Source organism: Microtus oregoni, unplaced genomic scaffold (assembly GCF_018167655.1).
Source record: "Microtus oregoni isolate MIOR12 unplaced genomic scaffold, Mior012 000034F_ref0000314, whole genome shotgun sequence".
Classification (NCBI taxonomy): domain Eukaryota; kingdom Metazoa; phylum Chordata; class Mammalia; order Rodentia; family Cricetidae; genus Microtus; species Microtus oregoni.
In genome coordinates, this window is record NW_024543093.1 from 14,926,305 (window position 1) to 14,945,213 (window position 18,909).

Consider the following 18,909-nt stretch of genomic DNA (forward strand, 5'->3'; position numbering starts at 1 on the left):
TTGTGTACTTATGATTGTTGAACCTAGGGTTATGGCATTAGCAATTGTGGTCTTTGACCATAAATTGTAGTAAAACTTAGTCTCACAATTTCTTCTAATTCCTCTGTCCATTATATCATTTCTTCATATAATTCCTTTCTTTATAAGGATTAGTGTTCCTTTTGGCATCTGTGTTTTACTTTGTCATTTCTTATTTTCTTGAATACCCATCCTTGGATCAAATCCTCTAGAATTTTTCACTGTAACCAGAAAATAACTGAGACTTCATAAGTGATTTATTCTGGAATAACAAGTGTTGAGTTATTTTTCTTTTCTTTTACTAAACAGTATCCTTAAGTTATGCTCCTTCTATGGACATAATTCCATTTGGCAAATAGGGTACATAATTGTATAACTTCTAATAATTTGAACACTATCACTGAATCAGAGGTCAAATAGATGGTTGTAAGGAGGAGAGGTTGGGAAGAGATGCATGGATACTGTCTTCCGGATGTGCTATGCTATTATACTCCTGAAATCACAGCAGTTTCGGTTGCCCTCTACAAGACCTGCAAAGTTTTCATTGTTGTGTAGTAGTTTTCCTTAAGACTAGAACTTTCCATCTTGGAGGAAAGCTCCTTAAGCACAAGGTGTTTGCAGGGAAGTGACTATTCAGATGTTCTAAGAGTATGTTAAATACTCCATCATACAGAGAAACTCCTTAGGTTTAGAGAGTAAACAACTCAATAGCTTGAGGAAGTCCATTGAACTGACTAGATTCACCAGACCTCTCCTGTACTCATGTACATAATCAATAAGGATGGCCAAGACACTTGGAAACAAACTATTGTCTAGAAACTCTCAGCTAAACTCAGCTGCCTAAAGGAGCTCACATCAGCTGAGAAGCCTAGAAGAAGAAAGCACAAGCAGAGCCGTCTGTGAGAGGTTTAAAAACCAATGAGCTGAAAGGACACTCTTCAACTTCGTGAGCTGCCTACAGGTTAAGAAGTATGTTCTAGGTTTTCAGCTTTCGTGAGCTGTGGTGGGGTTCGGTGATGCAGCTCTTTGAGTCATTTCTGCTCCTGTAAGTAACCTCTCACCAATATTCCTATTAGTCACACCAATAAAAGTCATTGGTTCACCACGTTGGTCTTTGGTGGTATTCTTATTTTGATGTGTCCTTGATCTGGGGTTGGTAGATGTCTTCACATCTCACAAGAGTGTCAACACACATAAAAGTCAACATTCTAGCATGGAGGGAGAAATGGATTGTTCTCACTCCTGGCTGAGAACTACAGGTAGATGATAGCAGTTAGCGCATGGAGAGCTTTTAAAAAATAGGTGGACCCTAGTATGTTGACCATTCATGGGTACACGTCCTCACACACATGAGCATATGGACAGTCATAATTGGGCTTAGTGTGTTAAAGTAAGTTTATAAAAGAAGATGTAGAGTTAGGAGGGGCATACAGTAGGGGAGTTTGAGAGGAAAAAGTGGTTAAACCAAAATACATTATATATGTGTATGAAAATCTCACAGAGTATGGAAAATATATTTAAAAATCTAGGTAGGTCCACAAATTTTATATATTCTTTCTTCTTTCTTTCACATTATTTTGAAGACACTGATTTACTAAGTTACTGAGAGCTGTTCTTCAATGACACCATCAGCTGCCTTATAACATCTGAAAAGGCTGAGTAAACCTCGGGTTCCCCCACAATTTCCTATAGCATTTTAAATTTTATTTGCACAATAATGTAACTATGATTTGTGACCTATTGTTGAAGTCAGTGGAACCATTCATAAGTCAAAACACCTCCTTTATATTTTTCTAAAATTTTTAATAATTCTAAAAATGTTCCTTTCTTCCCAAATGTAATGGGATTAGTATTTCATTTTAAAGGCGAACATATGTTTATAGTAGATAGCAATAATAAAGAAACTCACAGCAGTCTAAGCTGTGGCAAGTCAGGCTACAAAGTAAGTACCTGGAAAGAGGAGATCTACATCTTAAGCATCACCATAGAACCCCGGAAAGAGGAGATCTACATCTTAAACATCACCATAGAACCCCGGAAAGAGGAGATCTACATCTTAAACATCACCATAGAATCCCGGAAAGAGGAGATCTACATCTTAAACATCACCATAGAACCCTGGAAAGAGGAGATCTACATCTTAAACATCACCATAGAACCCCGGAAAGAGGAGATCTACATCCTAAACATCACCATAGAACCCCAGAAAGAGGAGATCTACGTCTTAAACATCACCATAGAACCCCAGAAAGAGGAGATCTACATCTCAAACATCACCATAGAACCCCGGAAAGAGGAGATCTACGTCTTAAACATCATCATAGAACCCCAGAAAGAGGAGATCTACATCTTAAACATCACCATAGAGCCTTCATCCAGCCACTGATGGAAACAGAGGCAGAGACCTGCAGCGGAGCACTGGACAGAGCTCCCAAAGTCCAGCTGAAGAGTGGGAGAAATAAGAATACGAACAAAGAAGTCAAGACCATGATGGGTACACCCTCTAAAACAATCTAATGGGAGCTCACCAATTCCAGCCAGATTGGGAAGGAGCAAGCATAGGACCAAACTAGTCCCTCTGAATGTGGGTGACAGTTGTATGGCTGGGGAAGACTCAGGGGCCACTGGCAGTGGACCAGGATTTATCCCTAGTGCATGTGCTGGCTTTTTGGGAACCTATTCTCTTTGGATGAATACTTTGCTCAGCCTAGATACAGTAGGGAGGGCCTTGGACCTTCCCCAAGCAATGTACTCTCTGAGGAGTGGATGGGGGTGGGGTGTGCCGGTATGCGGAGGGAATGGGAGGGGGGAGGGAGTGGTAACTTGGAATGGTATGTATAATGAAAAAATGTTTGTTTTGTTTTTTAAAAAAATAATAAATCCTTTAAAGAGAAAAAAGTAGCTTGGAATGGCATGTATAATGAAAAAAGTTTGTTTTGTTTTTTAAAAAAGAATAAATCCTTTAAAGAGAAAAAAGTAGCTAATTTTAGGAAAAATGTGTAAAGGAACCTGAACACATTCCATAATTATATGATATCTCATAAATAATGGCATAATGCAGTTTTTCTATTTGCCTAACAAGTAATACACCCCATGCTATTTTGGAAAAAGAACAAGAAACCAATTAACATAGGACTCATGATTTCACATCAAGGAAAACTCCCTATTGTTGAATAGAATTGTTGTGCATCTGAAGCTACTGATGTAACACAATGCTTTGGTGACCTGAGACATATTTAAGTCAACTTTCATAGATTTAAACTTTGGTTGAAACTTTAAATAAGGATGAAGTAAGCTGGTAGGAGGTTAAAGCAAGAGAGTTCATGGGGAAGGAACGCTGACTAGTCATCTGGGATTTTAACCTACTAATTTGAGAACAGGCAATCTCATGACCAATTTTCTTTCTGTGCAGAGCAATGCCCCATGGGGAAATCATGTGCTCCTGGGCTAAAAGAACAGGAGGGAAATATTCTCGATGGAAGAGCTGCTGTCATCTTTGAATGTCTCCCCAGTGTAGTCTTCCTGATTTGTAAACTTGAACTACACATTAATTTTCTCATTTTGAAGTCCTGACTCTGCCAGGAAATTATTATTTCTTTTTGTTCTGCTTCAAGTGTCAAGTACAGCTTCAATTCTTCACCATTAGCCATTCAAAGGGGATTTGGGGCTTTGACGCACAGACCTAACTTTCAGAGTTCCATCCAGGTGAGTCGTGGAGCTCTGCTGGTATTGCAACAAGAGTTTAGAAAATAAAAGAACAGAAAATGTACATGAGAGCAAAGTTAGCCTAGCCAAGACTGGGAGATTCAAGGGATGCTTTCTGAATTTGATCTGGAATGCATTGACCCATCAAGCTGAAAAGAAAAGAATCCACTGAGCCCAGTAATTGGTGTGAGAATTAATCTTTAAGTGATAATTTTGGAAGAATAATAAAAAAGATGGTTTTATGAACTCACAAAATATTTTTTTCTAAGGGAGAACTTATGTTCATGGGCCCTGGAAATATATACAGAGTACTGTATGTTATTTTTATGCTAAATATAGTGTCATATTATAAGAAAGCTCCAAATGCATGATCTTTGCACAAAACTCACCATGCATTTGTACACTTCTGTGCAAACAAAAAGGTCACTGTAGCAGACTAAACTTTTACTAATTTGTATCTAGAAATATAACTTGGACAGAGTATTATTCTAGTGCTTGCAGTCATAGTGTCTTCAGGGTTTAATTCGACGAAAGATGTTTGTCAGTGTAATAGGACAGATTTGCCCAGTGTTATGATGAGAGGAGTATGTGCAGCAATTAATCTCCCTGTCTTTTCACATCCGCCCTCTGCTCCCTACCCAAATAAATAAAACAAAATTTAAGAGAAAAAGGAAAAAAATTAAAAATCTCATCAAGGAAGCTTTAGTGTGACACAGTGAATCGTGCAGTAAACCCCTGTCTCTATATCTTTACTTGCAAGTATTCACTGCATAGAGTCATTGGTCTGATCCAAGTGCTTTGTTTTCTACTACTCTGTTGAAGCTATATACTCACTAGGACTCTTCTTGGATATCCTCTAGTTGCCTTGTGTTGTGGAGATCCTTCAGCTTTGGGTCTTGTGGTTCAGGTTCCTTCATATGCTTCAGTTGATCATAGATGGGGTGGATGTTGGGGTGGGCCAAGTCATAATCCTGGTTCTGGACCTGGCTAGCAGTTTGGTTTGCCTGCCAGTTCTCCCCTGTCCTCATCACAAGGGGCGCTCTCCTGTATTGCCCTGGCTAATTTACCTTTTGCAGTTATGAGCAAGGGGTGGGGACAGTTGTTCCACTTGGAAAGTCCATTTTTTAAAATACGTATATATATGACCATGATGGAACAATACTTTCACACAGTTAGATCAAACTTCTTTTCAAGTAAACTTAGATAGAGGTCTCACTATTTTCCAGGCTGTTATCAAATTCTCATGTTTATGACATCCTCTGCCTCAGTCTGCTGTGAAAGGGGTGTGTCACCACACTTAGATTATGCATCAATGATTTCATGATACCTTTTATAAATGTTCTCCCTCCCACTAATTTATTTTACTGCATTTACTTTCATGTACAAATTAAATAATTGCAAGAAATATCTTCCTTGAGGCCTTGCATGTATGTTCCTCCTTGTATAAACAATCTCAGATTCATTCTTGGGATCGACCTGTCTTCCTTGATGACTGTGTCTGAATGTAACCTTGCCCAGTGATCTCAGAGCACCTATGAAAGACATTATCCCCATTAACTGTTGCCTGTTGTTATATTTCTTTTTCTGCATTCCACTTGCTGTAGTGTGCACCTTGAGTGTCCCCAAATGCTTGTGTGTTAAATTTTTAGTTCTCAAGTGCTGCTATTAGTAGGTGGTAGATCTGTTAAGATGGAGGCTTTGTAAAAGTCTTTAGGTCATTGGACTCTGGACTAAGTGGATACTGTTGTACCCCAGTCTCTTTTCTTTCAATTTTGTTTTGTGGCCATATGGCAGTAGATCTCTCTCTCTCTCTCTCTCTCTCTCTCTCTCTCTCTTTCTGTCTCTCTCAATCTCTGTCTCTCTCTCTCTTTTACCCCTCTTCTCTTCTCTTCTCTTCTCTTCTCTTCTCTTCTCTTCTCTTCCCTTCCCTTCCCTTCCCTTCCCTTCCCTTCCCTTCCCTCCCCTCCCCTCCCCTCCCCTCCCCTCCCCTCCCCTCTCCTCTCCTCTCCTCTCTTCTCTCTCCTTCCCTCCCTCCTTCATTTCTTTCTTCTCCAATTCTTTTAATTTATGGTCATTGTGTACGTGTGTGTGTGTGTGTGTGTGTGTGTGTGCACTGTGTTTGTATTAGAGAACTTCGGGTATCCTGCTTTATCACTGCTCCCCCTTTCCTCTATTTTGGACTCTATTACTGAATCTGGAGTTGTCTTGTCTACCTGGAAGTCCTAGAAATTTTTCTGCCTCTTTCTTCTATAGCACTGGGCTGAGTGACACAAGCCCAGTCTGTTTTTAAAAAATATGTGTAATAGTATCTGAACACAGGCTCTTGGGCAAGCATTCTTATCTGATAAGTCATATGCCAAGCCCTAGGATGAGTGGCTTTGTTTGACTGTGTGCTCCAACCACGTTGGGCTGCCTCCATGAAGGATGAAATGCACAGGGCCAAGGAACCAGGGGATGTGAGCTCAAATAGACCCTTCTTCTTTATAATCTGACTATCTCAGACATTTGTTTATAACACAGCATTGACTCTGTCTGATATAATTCAAACGAAAAAATTTTGCTTATATCTCATCTCCTTTATTTTATTGTAAGAATTTTGTTTGTCTTCACATTTTCTTATTATCTAGATAGTATCTGGATACTGACCATATTCAGACTTTATTTCTTTAGTGCTTCAAAAGGTTTCCAATTAAAGTTTTTATTTAAGACTCTTTATTTAATAAAATATAATTACACCATTTCCTTTTTTCCCAATCTCTCCAACTGCTCACATGTTTCAACTCTAATTTCTGTCAAATTCATGGCTTGTTTGTATTATTATTGGTGTGTGTGTGTGTGTGTGTGTGTGTGTGTGTGTGTGTGTGTAAACACATATATGTTGACTGAGGCTTCTGTCTCACCTGGTCCGGCAACCATTCCATCCCAAAGAAACACACAGATGTATATATTAATTATAAACCTCTTGGCCTACTAGCTCAGGCTTCTTATTAACTCTTTCTTACATCTTAAATTAGCCCATAATTCTTGTCTGTGTTAGCCATATGGCTTGGTACCTTTCTCAGTGAGGCATTATCATCTTGCTTCCTCTGCATCTGGGTGGCAACTGCATAGTGACTCTTTCCTCTTTCCAGAATCCTCCTGCTCTCATTGTCTGCCTTTACTTCCTACCTGGTCACCCCACCTATACTTCCTTCCTGGCTACTGGGCAATGAGCATTTTATTAAAATACAAGGGACAGGGTACATATCATTGTCTTACAGTACTTCTCCCCTCCCCAATTTTTTCAAAACAAGAACTCTGAATTGAATCTCCTTTGTTTAGCTTTTCTCCTGATCATTATCCATAACAACTTGTAACCAACATTCTAAACAAAAGCAAACATCTATAATCTATTTTGAGGGAATGTGGGCATAGTTTTCCAGGCTACTTCCTGCTGATTGGTGGTGCTGATAATCTTATGGGGACTTAAAGAAAAATTTTAGTTATGATGAAGTCCTGACTGGAATATTCTGTGAGGCTTGATCATCTCAGCCAGCAGTCTTGAAACTCTTCTGGTTGTAGAACTCAGACATCTGGGCCATCCACTCCTATCAGAGATTTCTTAGGGGGTCTTTCTTGATCAAACCTACTTTTCTTAATTCAGAATGAATCCACAGCCTCTCATTTCCTGTGGAAAGAAAAGCAAAACTTCTTATCCAAAGTAACATATCTTTTGACTTATATTTTAAAGTCAAGACAGTTTCAAACTATATATGTTGGATTAATACAGCAGAATTTATAATCAAATGTCTTTTAGCAGTCGTTGATTCTTCCTTAGCCAACAAACAATTCAAAGAAAACATAATAGCTTGCAGTATCCAGACTCTCTGTGTGTTTTCCATCTTTATGTGGCTTTATTTTAAACTCTATTTCTTTTATTTTTATTTTTAAGTTTTAGGGTTTCTTTTTTTTTGAGATAAGGTTTTTCTTCGTATCTTTGGCTGTCCTTGCACTCACCCTGTAGACCAGGCTGTCCTCGAACTCACAGAGATCTGCGTCCCAAGTGTTGGGATTAAAGATGTGTGCCATCACACTTAAGTACTCTCTTTCTTTTCTATTTTAAGGACTTTATCTTTTCTTTTTTCTCAAAAGTCTATATATATTTTTAAACATACTGTAAACCATTTAGAGATTTTTTTAATCTGAGTCTATCTTTACTATATATCTCTCTTTTTCTGACCACATGAATCTTTAATTTGTTAAGTGATATGGCTAGGATTAAAGCCGTGGCTTTGATGGCTGGATCAACCCCATTCCTTAGCTTTCTGAAAATTTTTCTGTACCTTGTCACTTGTATTTTAATAAAATGCTTACTGGCCAGTAGACAGGCAGAAAGTATAGGCAGGGAAATCAGGCAGGAAGTAGATGTGGGACAATGAGAACAGGATGATTCTGGGAAGAGGAAAGAGTACGTCTGCAGTTGTCACCCAGACACAGAGGAAGCAACAATAGAACACCTCACTGAAAAAGGTAACAAGTCACGTGGCTAACACAGACAAGAATTATGGGCTAATTTAAGAGGTAAGAAAGAGTCAATAATAAGCCTGAGCTAATAGGCCAAGCAGTTTATAATTAATGTAGACCTCTGTGTGTTTCATTGGGATGGAACAGCTGTGGGACCAGGTGAGACAGAAACCTCAATCAACACATATAGATGCAACCTGTTGAGCCTATTTATTACTGCTTATATGTCTATGATTTTAGAACTGAGCATTTGGGCTTGAATAGCCAGGTATTTGCTTTCCTGTCATATCTAGAAAACACAGCAAACTCTAGTCCTCTGGTTTTTACAGTCTTTCCTCCACATCTCCTGTGATGTTCTTTAAGATATTGGTGTAGTTTTAGATGTATCTCTTGGGTTGGGCACTAACAGGCAGCTGTTCTCTGATGAGTTGCAACTTTTTTTGTGTGTGTGTGTGAGTGTGTGTGTGTGTTTTAAAATTTTTATTTCTTAATTTCCTACAAAAATTAACCTGATTACTTTTAGTGTTGTAAAATGTTATTTGGGGTATATTGGACATGCCAGTGCCCCCTGACCAGAAGTGCCAGTTTATGTCAGTCTTGTTTAAATCCCCAGATTTAGACTTTATTTCTATGCTAATTAAACTTTTGTTTAATTTTAAGAAAAGATAGTAAAAGCAAATTCTGAGCTCTTCCTTTGGAAGCACCCTTTTCAAATGCCGTTTTTGAAACCATGCCTTTGACATTGTGTCTTTATGGAGCAGCATTTTGGCAGCTGTACTGAGACTCCTCACACTGTGATGTGCTCTCCTTTGTTTTAGGGTGAAGCCTGTCCCACTGGTCCGATGGGTGCTATGGACTGCTCTTCATTCTCGAGAGGGAGGGGGAATGGATTGGGGGGGGAAGAGGGGGAGGGAAGTGTGGGGAGGGGACGATGTGTGGGAGGAGGAGGAGGGAAATGGGAAATGGGGAGGAGGCGGAAATTTTTTTTCAACAACTAAAAAAAATAAAAAAAACAAATAGAGTCCACATAACATGGATTTAAAGGCTAAATAGAGAAGAGTAATTGTTGATGACTGTGCTAAAGAAAAGCACTGAAATCCAGGAAAAGCTGACCTCCAAATGGAGAGCCAGCTTTTCTTTGACTGCTTTTCTATCGGCTACCTTTCAGAATTATTTACTAGCTAGTATATGCATTTTTATTTGAACATTTCCTTATTGTAATACGAAAATCAAAGAAATAAAGAATGTGAGGATTACAAGACTTGCAACTTTTTAAAATATTTTCTGTATGCTTTAAAAATAAGCTTCTTTAGTGAAGGATAACAACTATACTTATCACTGTCACCATTCCAGGTGTGTGTTCTAAAGAGACCATAGTAGGGAGATATCTATAAAGAGTCCAAAACTGAGCAAGGGGAACAAGGAGAATGTCATAATCCTAAATCTCATTTAGCATGAACTTTGGGCAGTAGTTGAATATGACATAGGCATTACTATTCAGAAATAAATAACACAAGGAGTCTGTTGAGATAGGAGCGGCGGGCTGCATCCTGCCACCTGGCTCTCGGCCACCTGACTAGCTTATGCCCTGAAATAACAACACACAAATTGTATTCTTTTAAACACTGCTTGGCCCATTAACTCTAGCCTCTTACTGGATAACTCTCACATCTTGATTAACCCATTTCTAATAATCTGTGTAGCACCACAAGGTGGTGTCTTACCAGGAAGGATCTTAACCTGCATCCATCTTGGAGAGGAGAGCTATAGCGTCTGCCTAACTTCCCTTCTTCCCAGCATTCTGTTCTGTTTACTCTGCCTACCTAATTTTCTGTCCTATCAGGAGTCTTCTCAGGGAATTTATATAAAATTGAGAAATAAAATGTGTACTTCTACAAGTTTAGGCTTGTTTAGGCTTAAATGTTATAGTTCTTGACTAAGTTGTTTGGCCAAGAACATGTTGGTTTGACAACTCATGGACTTTAATAAGAACTTACTGCTATTGCTTTATTCAGTGAACATCAAATTTTCTTCTGAGTACTTATATGTATGCCCATAAATCAGTAAACTTTTTAGTTTCTATCAAAGAAGCTTCTTTTTGTAGTGGAAAGAGGAATATAAAAACACATAACTAGTCAAAGTGTAGAAAATATGTATCTACAGATTACTTGGCCCTAAATGAGCCTCCAAAGCACTGGCCTCCCAACTAGGCTCATGGAACATCACAAAAAAGGGAACATATAGAAATATGCTGAGAACAAGGAGTACTTTGTGGAATAGTGGCCTCTGGACATGACAAAGCCAGTGAACTAATGAACTCACAGTACCCATGGTAACCTTCAAATGATCTGCACAAGATAAAACCACTCAACCTGCCTCCATGAAGAGGGAGGGAATCACAAGGTCTCATCCCAAACTGAGGAGTCATGGACTGCTGCTAACAGTCAGATTTCTTCAAGGGTGTGGTCTCTGGTAGGTTGTCCATGCCCCAGCATCAGTCGATAGCCTCAAACCCATGAATATATGGGCAGCATTAAAAGGGTCCAGTGGTCCATGATATAAATGACCAGAAGGAAGGAAGGAGAGAGCATTGGTGTCAAGTTATTTCTCAGTAACTGAATACTTCCCAAATTCTTCTTTTGGTAGGCACATCAAACTCATGGAACAAGGAAATGACACTCAACTTTCAGAATTCCTTCTTCTTGGATTTTCAGAGAATCAACCTCAAATTCAACCTCTCATATTTGGACTTTTTCTCTCCATGTACCTTGTGACTGTCTTTGGCAACTCACTCATCATCATGGCCATCATTGTGGACTCCCACCTGCACACGCCCATGTACATCTTCCTCTCCAATCTGTCCTTTGTAGACATCTGCTTCACCTCCACCACCGTCCCACAGATGTTGGTGAACATCCAGACACAGAGAAAAGTCATCACCTATGCAGGTTGCATCACCCAGATGTACTTCTTATTGCTTTTTTCAGGGTTAGATATCTTTTTGCTGACTGTGATGGCCTATGACCGCTATGTGGCTATCTGTCACCCCTTACACTACATGGTCATCATGAATACAAGACACTGTGTGTTGCTGATTCTAGCATGCTGGATCATAGGTATCCTGAATTCCCTGTTACACAGCTTTTTGGCATTACGGCTTTCATTCTGCACAAACTTGGAAATTCCTCACTTTTTCTGTGAACTAAATCAGGTGGTACACCATGCCTGTTCTGATACCTTTGTTAATGACATGGTAATTTACATTACAGCCATGTTACTGGCTGTGGGTCCCCTGTCTGGCATCCTTTACTCTTACTCTAAGATAGTGTCCTCCATACGTGCAATTTCCTCAGCTCAGGGGAAATACAAAGCATTTTCCACATGTGCATCTCACCTTTCAGTTGTCTCTTTATTTTATTGCACCCTCCTGGGAGTGTACCTCAGTTCTGCTGTGACCCAAAACTCACATGCTACTGCAATGGCTTCATTGATGTATACTGTGGTCACCCCCATGCTAAACCCCTTCATTTATAGTCTGAGGAACAAAGACATAAAGACAGCTCTAAAAATCCTGTTAGGGACTGTAACTAGAAACAGACCAGTGGATTTACCTCCATAACATATCTGTTTTGTAGTAGTCAATGTGCTGGATTATCCAATTGAATCTATTGATTATATTGAATAACAAAATTTTAATCTTTCATCTTCTATAATTGTTCTTGCTTTTGTCATACAATTCAAGTCTTCTCTTAATGTCTTCTGGCATGTGTAATCCATTGCCATTTCCTTCTTTCCCCAGTGTATTCCCATCCTTAGATCAGAAACTGCTGTTAATTGCTGCTTCATTTAGAGAATGACTGGGATTTCTGAAGAATTAGTTGTTTTGGAATATATATGTTCAAAGATCTCCCCCTGTCACTAAAGGAATATTCTTAAGTTTGATCCTTCTGTGGAAGTAATTCTCCTTGCCAAATGAGGTGGATATATACTGTATCTAATTTTTAGCATCATAAACATGAAACAGCCTTTGCAGAGTCATAAAACATTATGAAAGTGGGGGCAGAAAATCACACACAAAAAAGCAGAGGTTGCATGGACCACTGGGAAATTTTGTCTTCTGGACAGAACATGAGTGTCACAATCTTAAATCCACAGTGGCTATGGTTGCCTATACAAGACCTTCATGAGATCAAGCCAGTCAAGAGTCCAGTGTGTAGCTGAAAAAGGCTTATAGAGTCCCATTCCTAGCTGAGGAACTATCAGTAATTAAGGACTAGAAGTGGAGGGAGGGTTATTCCTGTTTGGAAACTTGACCCCTGGCCTTGTTCATGGTCCCCCATACATATGCATATGGCCAACACTAATTAGACTATGTTATTAAAAGAAATTATAAGAGACATATATTTGGGAGGTGGACATAGTAAGGGGATATGGGAAGAGTTGGAGAGAGGAATAGGATGTGGATGTCACCAAAATATATGTATACATATGCAAAATCTCAAATAATAAATAAAAATATATTTTAAATATCGAGCCACAGGTTTTTTTTTAATGTGTTCTTTCATTTTTCTTCCTTTTTAAAACAGAATACTGAGTGATCCAGGCTGACATTGAACTCATGAGCTTCCTTCCTCTACTTTCTAAATTATAGAATTTGTCTTTCTCTTTCTTCCCAGACTCTCTCCCTTCTTTTGTTTCTCTTCTTTTGTTCCTTCCTTTCTTTCACCTCCCTACATTGTCTGCTTATCTCTCTATTTCTTTCACTTTGAGAACTGAAATCAGGGACTTGTGCATACAAAGAATATGTTCTTTGCTGATCTATGCCATTAATTTCTCAATGTGATTTTATGTCATACCTTACCTCCTCATTATACGCATGCATACTTTAACATAAAAATGTCTTCTCTACTGGACGTTTGATTTTATTTTCTCCCCAAATGACCCTTGGTAATTGCAGAGAACATGATGGCAAAAAGCTGATTATTTCCACTGGAGTTTACATGGAGAGAAATACTTAAATATATAGATTGACTTGATATGGCCTTAAAATCACGGGTGATTTTAATATGAAAAAGCAAACAAATTTACATAATTAAATGACTTTTATTATGGAAAATACTTCTTTTTCATGTTGTGTTTCTACTCTTGGAACAGTGAAAATAGTAGATTGTGTTCACTGGGTTTCAGTATTGGTTGAAACATTTCTTTTTTTTAAAATATGGTCCAGAGAATATCATTTATGTGAGCAAAGGTAAGGTTATCAAAATTATATTGTGATGAATTGTGGTTCTATACAATTCATCAAATTATATTAACTGACTAAGTAGAAGGCCAACAATATTTAAAACACACTACTGGTGTCAACAAGTTTTGTTTTCAAAACTGTACATAACATTTATACAATGTCTTAATAAAATATATTCTTATGAATTTATGTAGGTAAAATATCACATTTAATGCAAGGAATAAAATTATGACCTGTCTTGTACTATGCTATTAGGAGACAATGCTTATTAATTTTTCTGAAAAATCAGAAAAAATAAAACATGTCCTTAAAAAATTATTTGTGTTGCTAGTACTTCAATGACAAGATACGCAATAATGTAAGGAAAATAGACAGGTACAAAAGGCTTATTTTTATAAATAAGTGATATTTATGATTATATTTGATTATCAACTTTTTTGAACTTTCTTGGTTTGAATTTCTAAATAAGGTATAATCTGAGGTAAGCTGCAGAACACTATATTAAAGAAGATGTGTTTTCTATTTTCATCCATTTGCATGCAAAATTCAAGAAGTCCTTGTTTTTTATTGCTGAGTAGTACTCTAAATTATGTATATATTCCATACTTTCTTCATCCATTCTTCCACTGAAGGGCATCTAGGTTGTTTCCAGGTTCTGGCTATCACAAGCAATGCTGCTATGAACATCGTAGAGCACATACTTTTGTTGTATGATAAGGCCTCTCTTGGGTATATTCCCAAGAGTGGTATTGCTGGGTCCAGGGGTAAGTTGATCCTGAATTTCCTGAGAAACCGCCATACTGCTTTCCAAAGTGGTTGCACAAGATTGCATTCCCACCAGCAATGGATGAGTGTACCCCTTTCTCCACAACCTCTCCAACAAAGGCTATCATTGGTGTTTTTTATTTTAGCCATTCTGACAGGTGTAAGATGGTATCTTAAAGTTGTCTTGATTTGCATTTCCCTGATCGCTAAGGAAGTTGAGCATGACCTTAAGTGTCTATCCTGAGTGAGGTAAGCCAGACCCAAAAAGAGGAACATGGGATGTACTCACTCATATTTGGTTTCTAGCCATAAACCAAGGACATTGAGCCTATAATTAGTGATCCTAGAGAAGCTAAATAAGGAGAACCCAAAGAAAAACATATAGGCATCCTCCTGAATATTAACCTTCAGCAAGCGATGAAAGGAGACAGAGACAGAGACCCACATTGGAGCACAGGACTGAAATCTCAAGGTCCAAATCAGGAGCAGAAGGAGGGAGAGCATGAGCAAGGAACTCAGGACCGCGAGGGGTGCACCCATACACTGAGACAATGGGGATGTTCTATTGGGAACTCACCAAGGCCAGCTGGCCTGGGTCTGAAAAACCCTGGGATAAAACCAGACTCGCTGAACATAGCAGACAATGAGGACTACTGAGATCTCAAGAACAATGGCAATGGGTTTTTGATCCTACTGCACGTACTGGCTTTGTGGGAGCCTAGGCAGTTTGGATGCTCACCTTACTAGACCTGGATGGAGGTGGGTGGTCCTTGGACTTCCCCATGGCAGGGATGCCTCATTGCTCTTTCGGCTGATGAGGGACTTGATTGGAGGATGGGGAGGGAAATGGGAGGCGGTGGCGGGGAAGAGACAGAAATCTTTAATAAATAAATAAATTAAAAAAATCAGCAAAAAAAGAGATGTGGTTTGTAACTTAGAGATCACATTCTTTTTGTATTTTATTACTTTAAAAAATACCAATCCAAATTCCCACTTCCTCCCCTCCTCCCACTTCCCTCCCACTCCCTTCACACATCTTTCCCCCCACCCCCTCCAATCTTAAGAGAGGGCAAGGCACCCTGCCCTGTAGGAAGTCCAAGGCTCTCCTCACTACATCCAGGCTGAGCAAGGTATACATCCAATGAGAATAGGATCCCAAAAAGCCAGTACATGCAGTAGAGACAAATCCTAGTGCCATTGTCATTGGGTCCTCAGTCTGTTCCAACTGTTAACCACATTCAGAAGGTCCAGTTTGATCCCATGCTCATACATTCCCAGTCCAGTTGGAGTTGAGCTCCCATTAGTTCAGGCACAGTGGGTGAATTCCTCGTAGTCCTGACTTCCTTGCTCATACTCTTCCTTCTTATGCTCTTCAACTGGACTTTGGGAACTCAGTCCAGTGCCTCGATGTGGTTCTCTGTCTCCGTTTCCATCTGTTGTTAGATAAAGGTTCTATAGTGATATTTAAGATAATCATCAGTCTGGCTATAGGGCAAGGCCAGTTCAGGCACCCTCTCCTCTGTTGCTTAGGGTCTTAGCTGGGGTCATCCTTGTGGATTCCTGGGAATTTTTCGAGAGCCCATTTTCTTGCTAACCCCAAAATGGCTCCCTCAATCAAGATATCTCTTTCCTTGCTCTCATCTCTGTCCTTCCTCGATTCCCTCAAGCTCTCCCCAACCTTCCCCTTCTCCCCTCCTCTTTCCTTATTTTCCTTCTGTCTACTCCCTGCCCCCATGCTCCCAAATTTTGTCAGGTGATCTTGTCTGCTTCCAGTTTCCAGGTGGATCTATATATGTTTGTCTTTGGGTTCACCTTATTACTTAGCTTCTCTAGGATCATGAACTATAGGCCCAATGTCCTTTATGGCTAGTATCCACTAATGGATGAGAATATACCATATTCAGATTTTTGGGTCTGGGGTATCTCACTCAGGATAGTGTTTTCTAATTCCACCCATTTGCATGCAAACTTCAAGATGTCATTGTTTTTTACCACTGAGTAGTACTCTAGTGTATAGATATGCTACACTTTCTTTATCCATTCTTCCATTGAGGGGCATCTAGGTTGTTGCCAGGTTCTGACTATTACAAATAGTGCTGCTATGAACATAGTTGAACAAATGCTTTTGTAGTATGACTGAGCATCTTTTGGGTATGTTACCAAGACTAGTATTGCTGGATCCTGAGGTAGGTTGATTCCCAATGTTCTGAGAGACCGCCACACTGATTTCCAAAGTGGTAGCACAAGATTGCATTCCCACCAGCAATGGATGAGTGTTCTCCTTACTCCACATCCTTTCCAACATATGCTATCATTGGTGTTTTTGATTTTTGCCATTCTGACAAGTGTAAGATGGTACCTCAAAGTTGTTTTGATTTGCATTTCCCTGATAGCTAAGGAAGCTGAACATGTCCTTAAGTATCTTTTGACCATTTGAAACTCTTCTGTTGAGAATTCTCTGTTTAGTTCAGTACCCTATTTTTAATTGGGTATTTAAAATTTTAATGTCTAATTTTTTTGAGATCTTTATATGTTTTGGAGGTCATTCCTTTGTCTGATGTGGGGTTGGTGAAGATCTTCTCCCACTCAATAAGTTGCCTTTTTGTCTTAGTGACAGTGTCCTTTGCTTTACAGAAGCTTCTCGGTTTTAGGAGGTCCCATTTATTCAACAGCTTGGTATTAGCATAACAACAGAGTCATTGACCAATGAAATCAAATTGAAGACTCAGATATTAATTCACAGACCTATGAACACCTGATTTTGACAAAGAAGCTAAAATTATACAATAGAAAAAAGAAAGCATCTTCAACAAATGGTGCTGGCATAACTGGATGTCAATCTGTAGAAGAATGAAAATAGATCCATATATATCACCATGCACAAAACTCAAGTCCAAGTGGATTAAAGACTTCAATATAAATCCAACCACACTGAACTTGAAAGAGGAGGAAGTGGGAAATAGCCTTCAATGCATGGGTACAGGAGACCACTTACTAAGTATAACCCCAGTGGTTGAAGCATTTCATGTTGCTTCATTGAATTACTTTTTTGTTGTTGCTTGAAAATGTCTGTGTTATATGAAAATATGGCTTCTACTGTTGATGGACTTGAAATGTATCCTTTTGATCTAAACTGAGTCATGACACCAAATATACTGTGACTGAAGAGAGTCATCCTTCTTAGGCACTTTGTTGATTCTTGAGAACCCGCTCATTTTCAGTCTTTTGATGACATACCAGATCAATGTTTCCTGATCCCCTATAAAGAAATCATTCACACAGTGTTTACAATGGAATCCAATTTTATGAAATTGACTTTTATAATATAGTATTTGTGAACACTGTCACCTGGTATCCAAACAAATAGCAAAATAACCGAAAGCTGACTTCTGTTTGAACTCAGCTCCCCAGCATTAGATGTGTATAAAACCAAGCTAAAATCAAATAGATGGATAAAATATAAATAATATAAAATATAAATGTTAGGTATAAGGGATACCCCCCGTGCTCTGCTATATTCTCTTAACTTTACATTCAGCTATGGGTCTTCATGTAGAACCAACTCTCATTTGTACAATAACATCTCTCTTGCCTTAAAACATACAATTATTTGGGCTGGACAGATGGCTCAGTGGTTGAGTACTGCTCTTCCAGAATATCTGTGTTTTATTTTCAGCAGCCAGTCACAATACAGCCATCTGTAGTCATAGTTCCAGGTGATCCAATACCCTGTTCTGCTTCTGTGGGTACTACACACACACACACACACACACACACACACACACACACACACTAAAAATAAGCAATTTAAATTGCATTTGTTCAATTATTTACTTTTCTGTGTACACACATGCATCATTGTCTGTATATGAAGGTCAGGGATGACTTTCTGTGATCAGCTCTCCCCTTCTGCCAAAGGATTCACCTGAGTTCTCAGGTCAGTGATATTTGCAACAAGTGGTTTTGTATACTTGACCATGGCAGCAGCTCTGTATTTTGCTTCTCTACTGCTATAAATTATAGTCAGTTCCATTTATGCATTGGTATCAATCCAATGCATTGAAATGCATTCAATGTTATTGAAAAAATAACATACCACCTCAAGTTAATTCCAATTCTCTAATGACTGTGTATAACCTATTTTTTTTGCTTTCTTCCATTAGAAAATGTAGCCTAAGCTTTGCTAAGTGTGACTAACTTTCAGTATTCTTGTTCTACAAAGTACACTATTTAATTGTCTCATTTAAAATTACTGGCTAGAGAATAATGATGTATGATGACCTACACAAATTTAAAGTGTTTAGATTGCTAAATCAATGTGTCATAAAATTATGAAAATATTAGTCAGGTTTTGTTTTATGCATAATTGATAATTTGTTCAAACAGGTGCAGGTATTTGGGGCAGGGGAAAATTGTTTGCTTGAAAACTTGTCACATTTTTCTAAAACAGCTTAATTGTTTTTGGTGTCATTTAACTTTATGAACCAAATGCTCAAAATTTAAATCTAGTGTTTAAATTTGTCAGCCTAAGCAAAAGAAATACAAAATCAAACAACAGCAGTAACAACAACAAAACTACACATGACAGAGCATGCCCACAACCCCATTCCAGCACTTATGAGGTAAAAGTAGAAAAATCGGTGTAATTGAAAAATAAAAAATGCTGCGGATCC

At 38.7% G+C, this 18,909-nt stretch overlaps 1 protein-coding gene across 1 annotated transcript; it reads left to right on the forward strand.

Annotated features, from left to right (window-relative positions):
• The first annotated feature begins 10,885 nt into the window (after positions 1-10,885).
• On the forward strand, positions 10,886-11,845 carry LOC121432329 (olfactory receptor 7A17-like). The gene has a single exon (XM_041630179.1). It carries the CDS (start codon positions 10,886-10,888, stop codon positions 11,843-11,845), a length of 960 nt encoding a protein of 319 aa, XP_041486113.1.
• Positions 11,846-18,909: the final 7,064 nt, after the last annotated feature.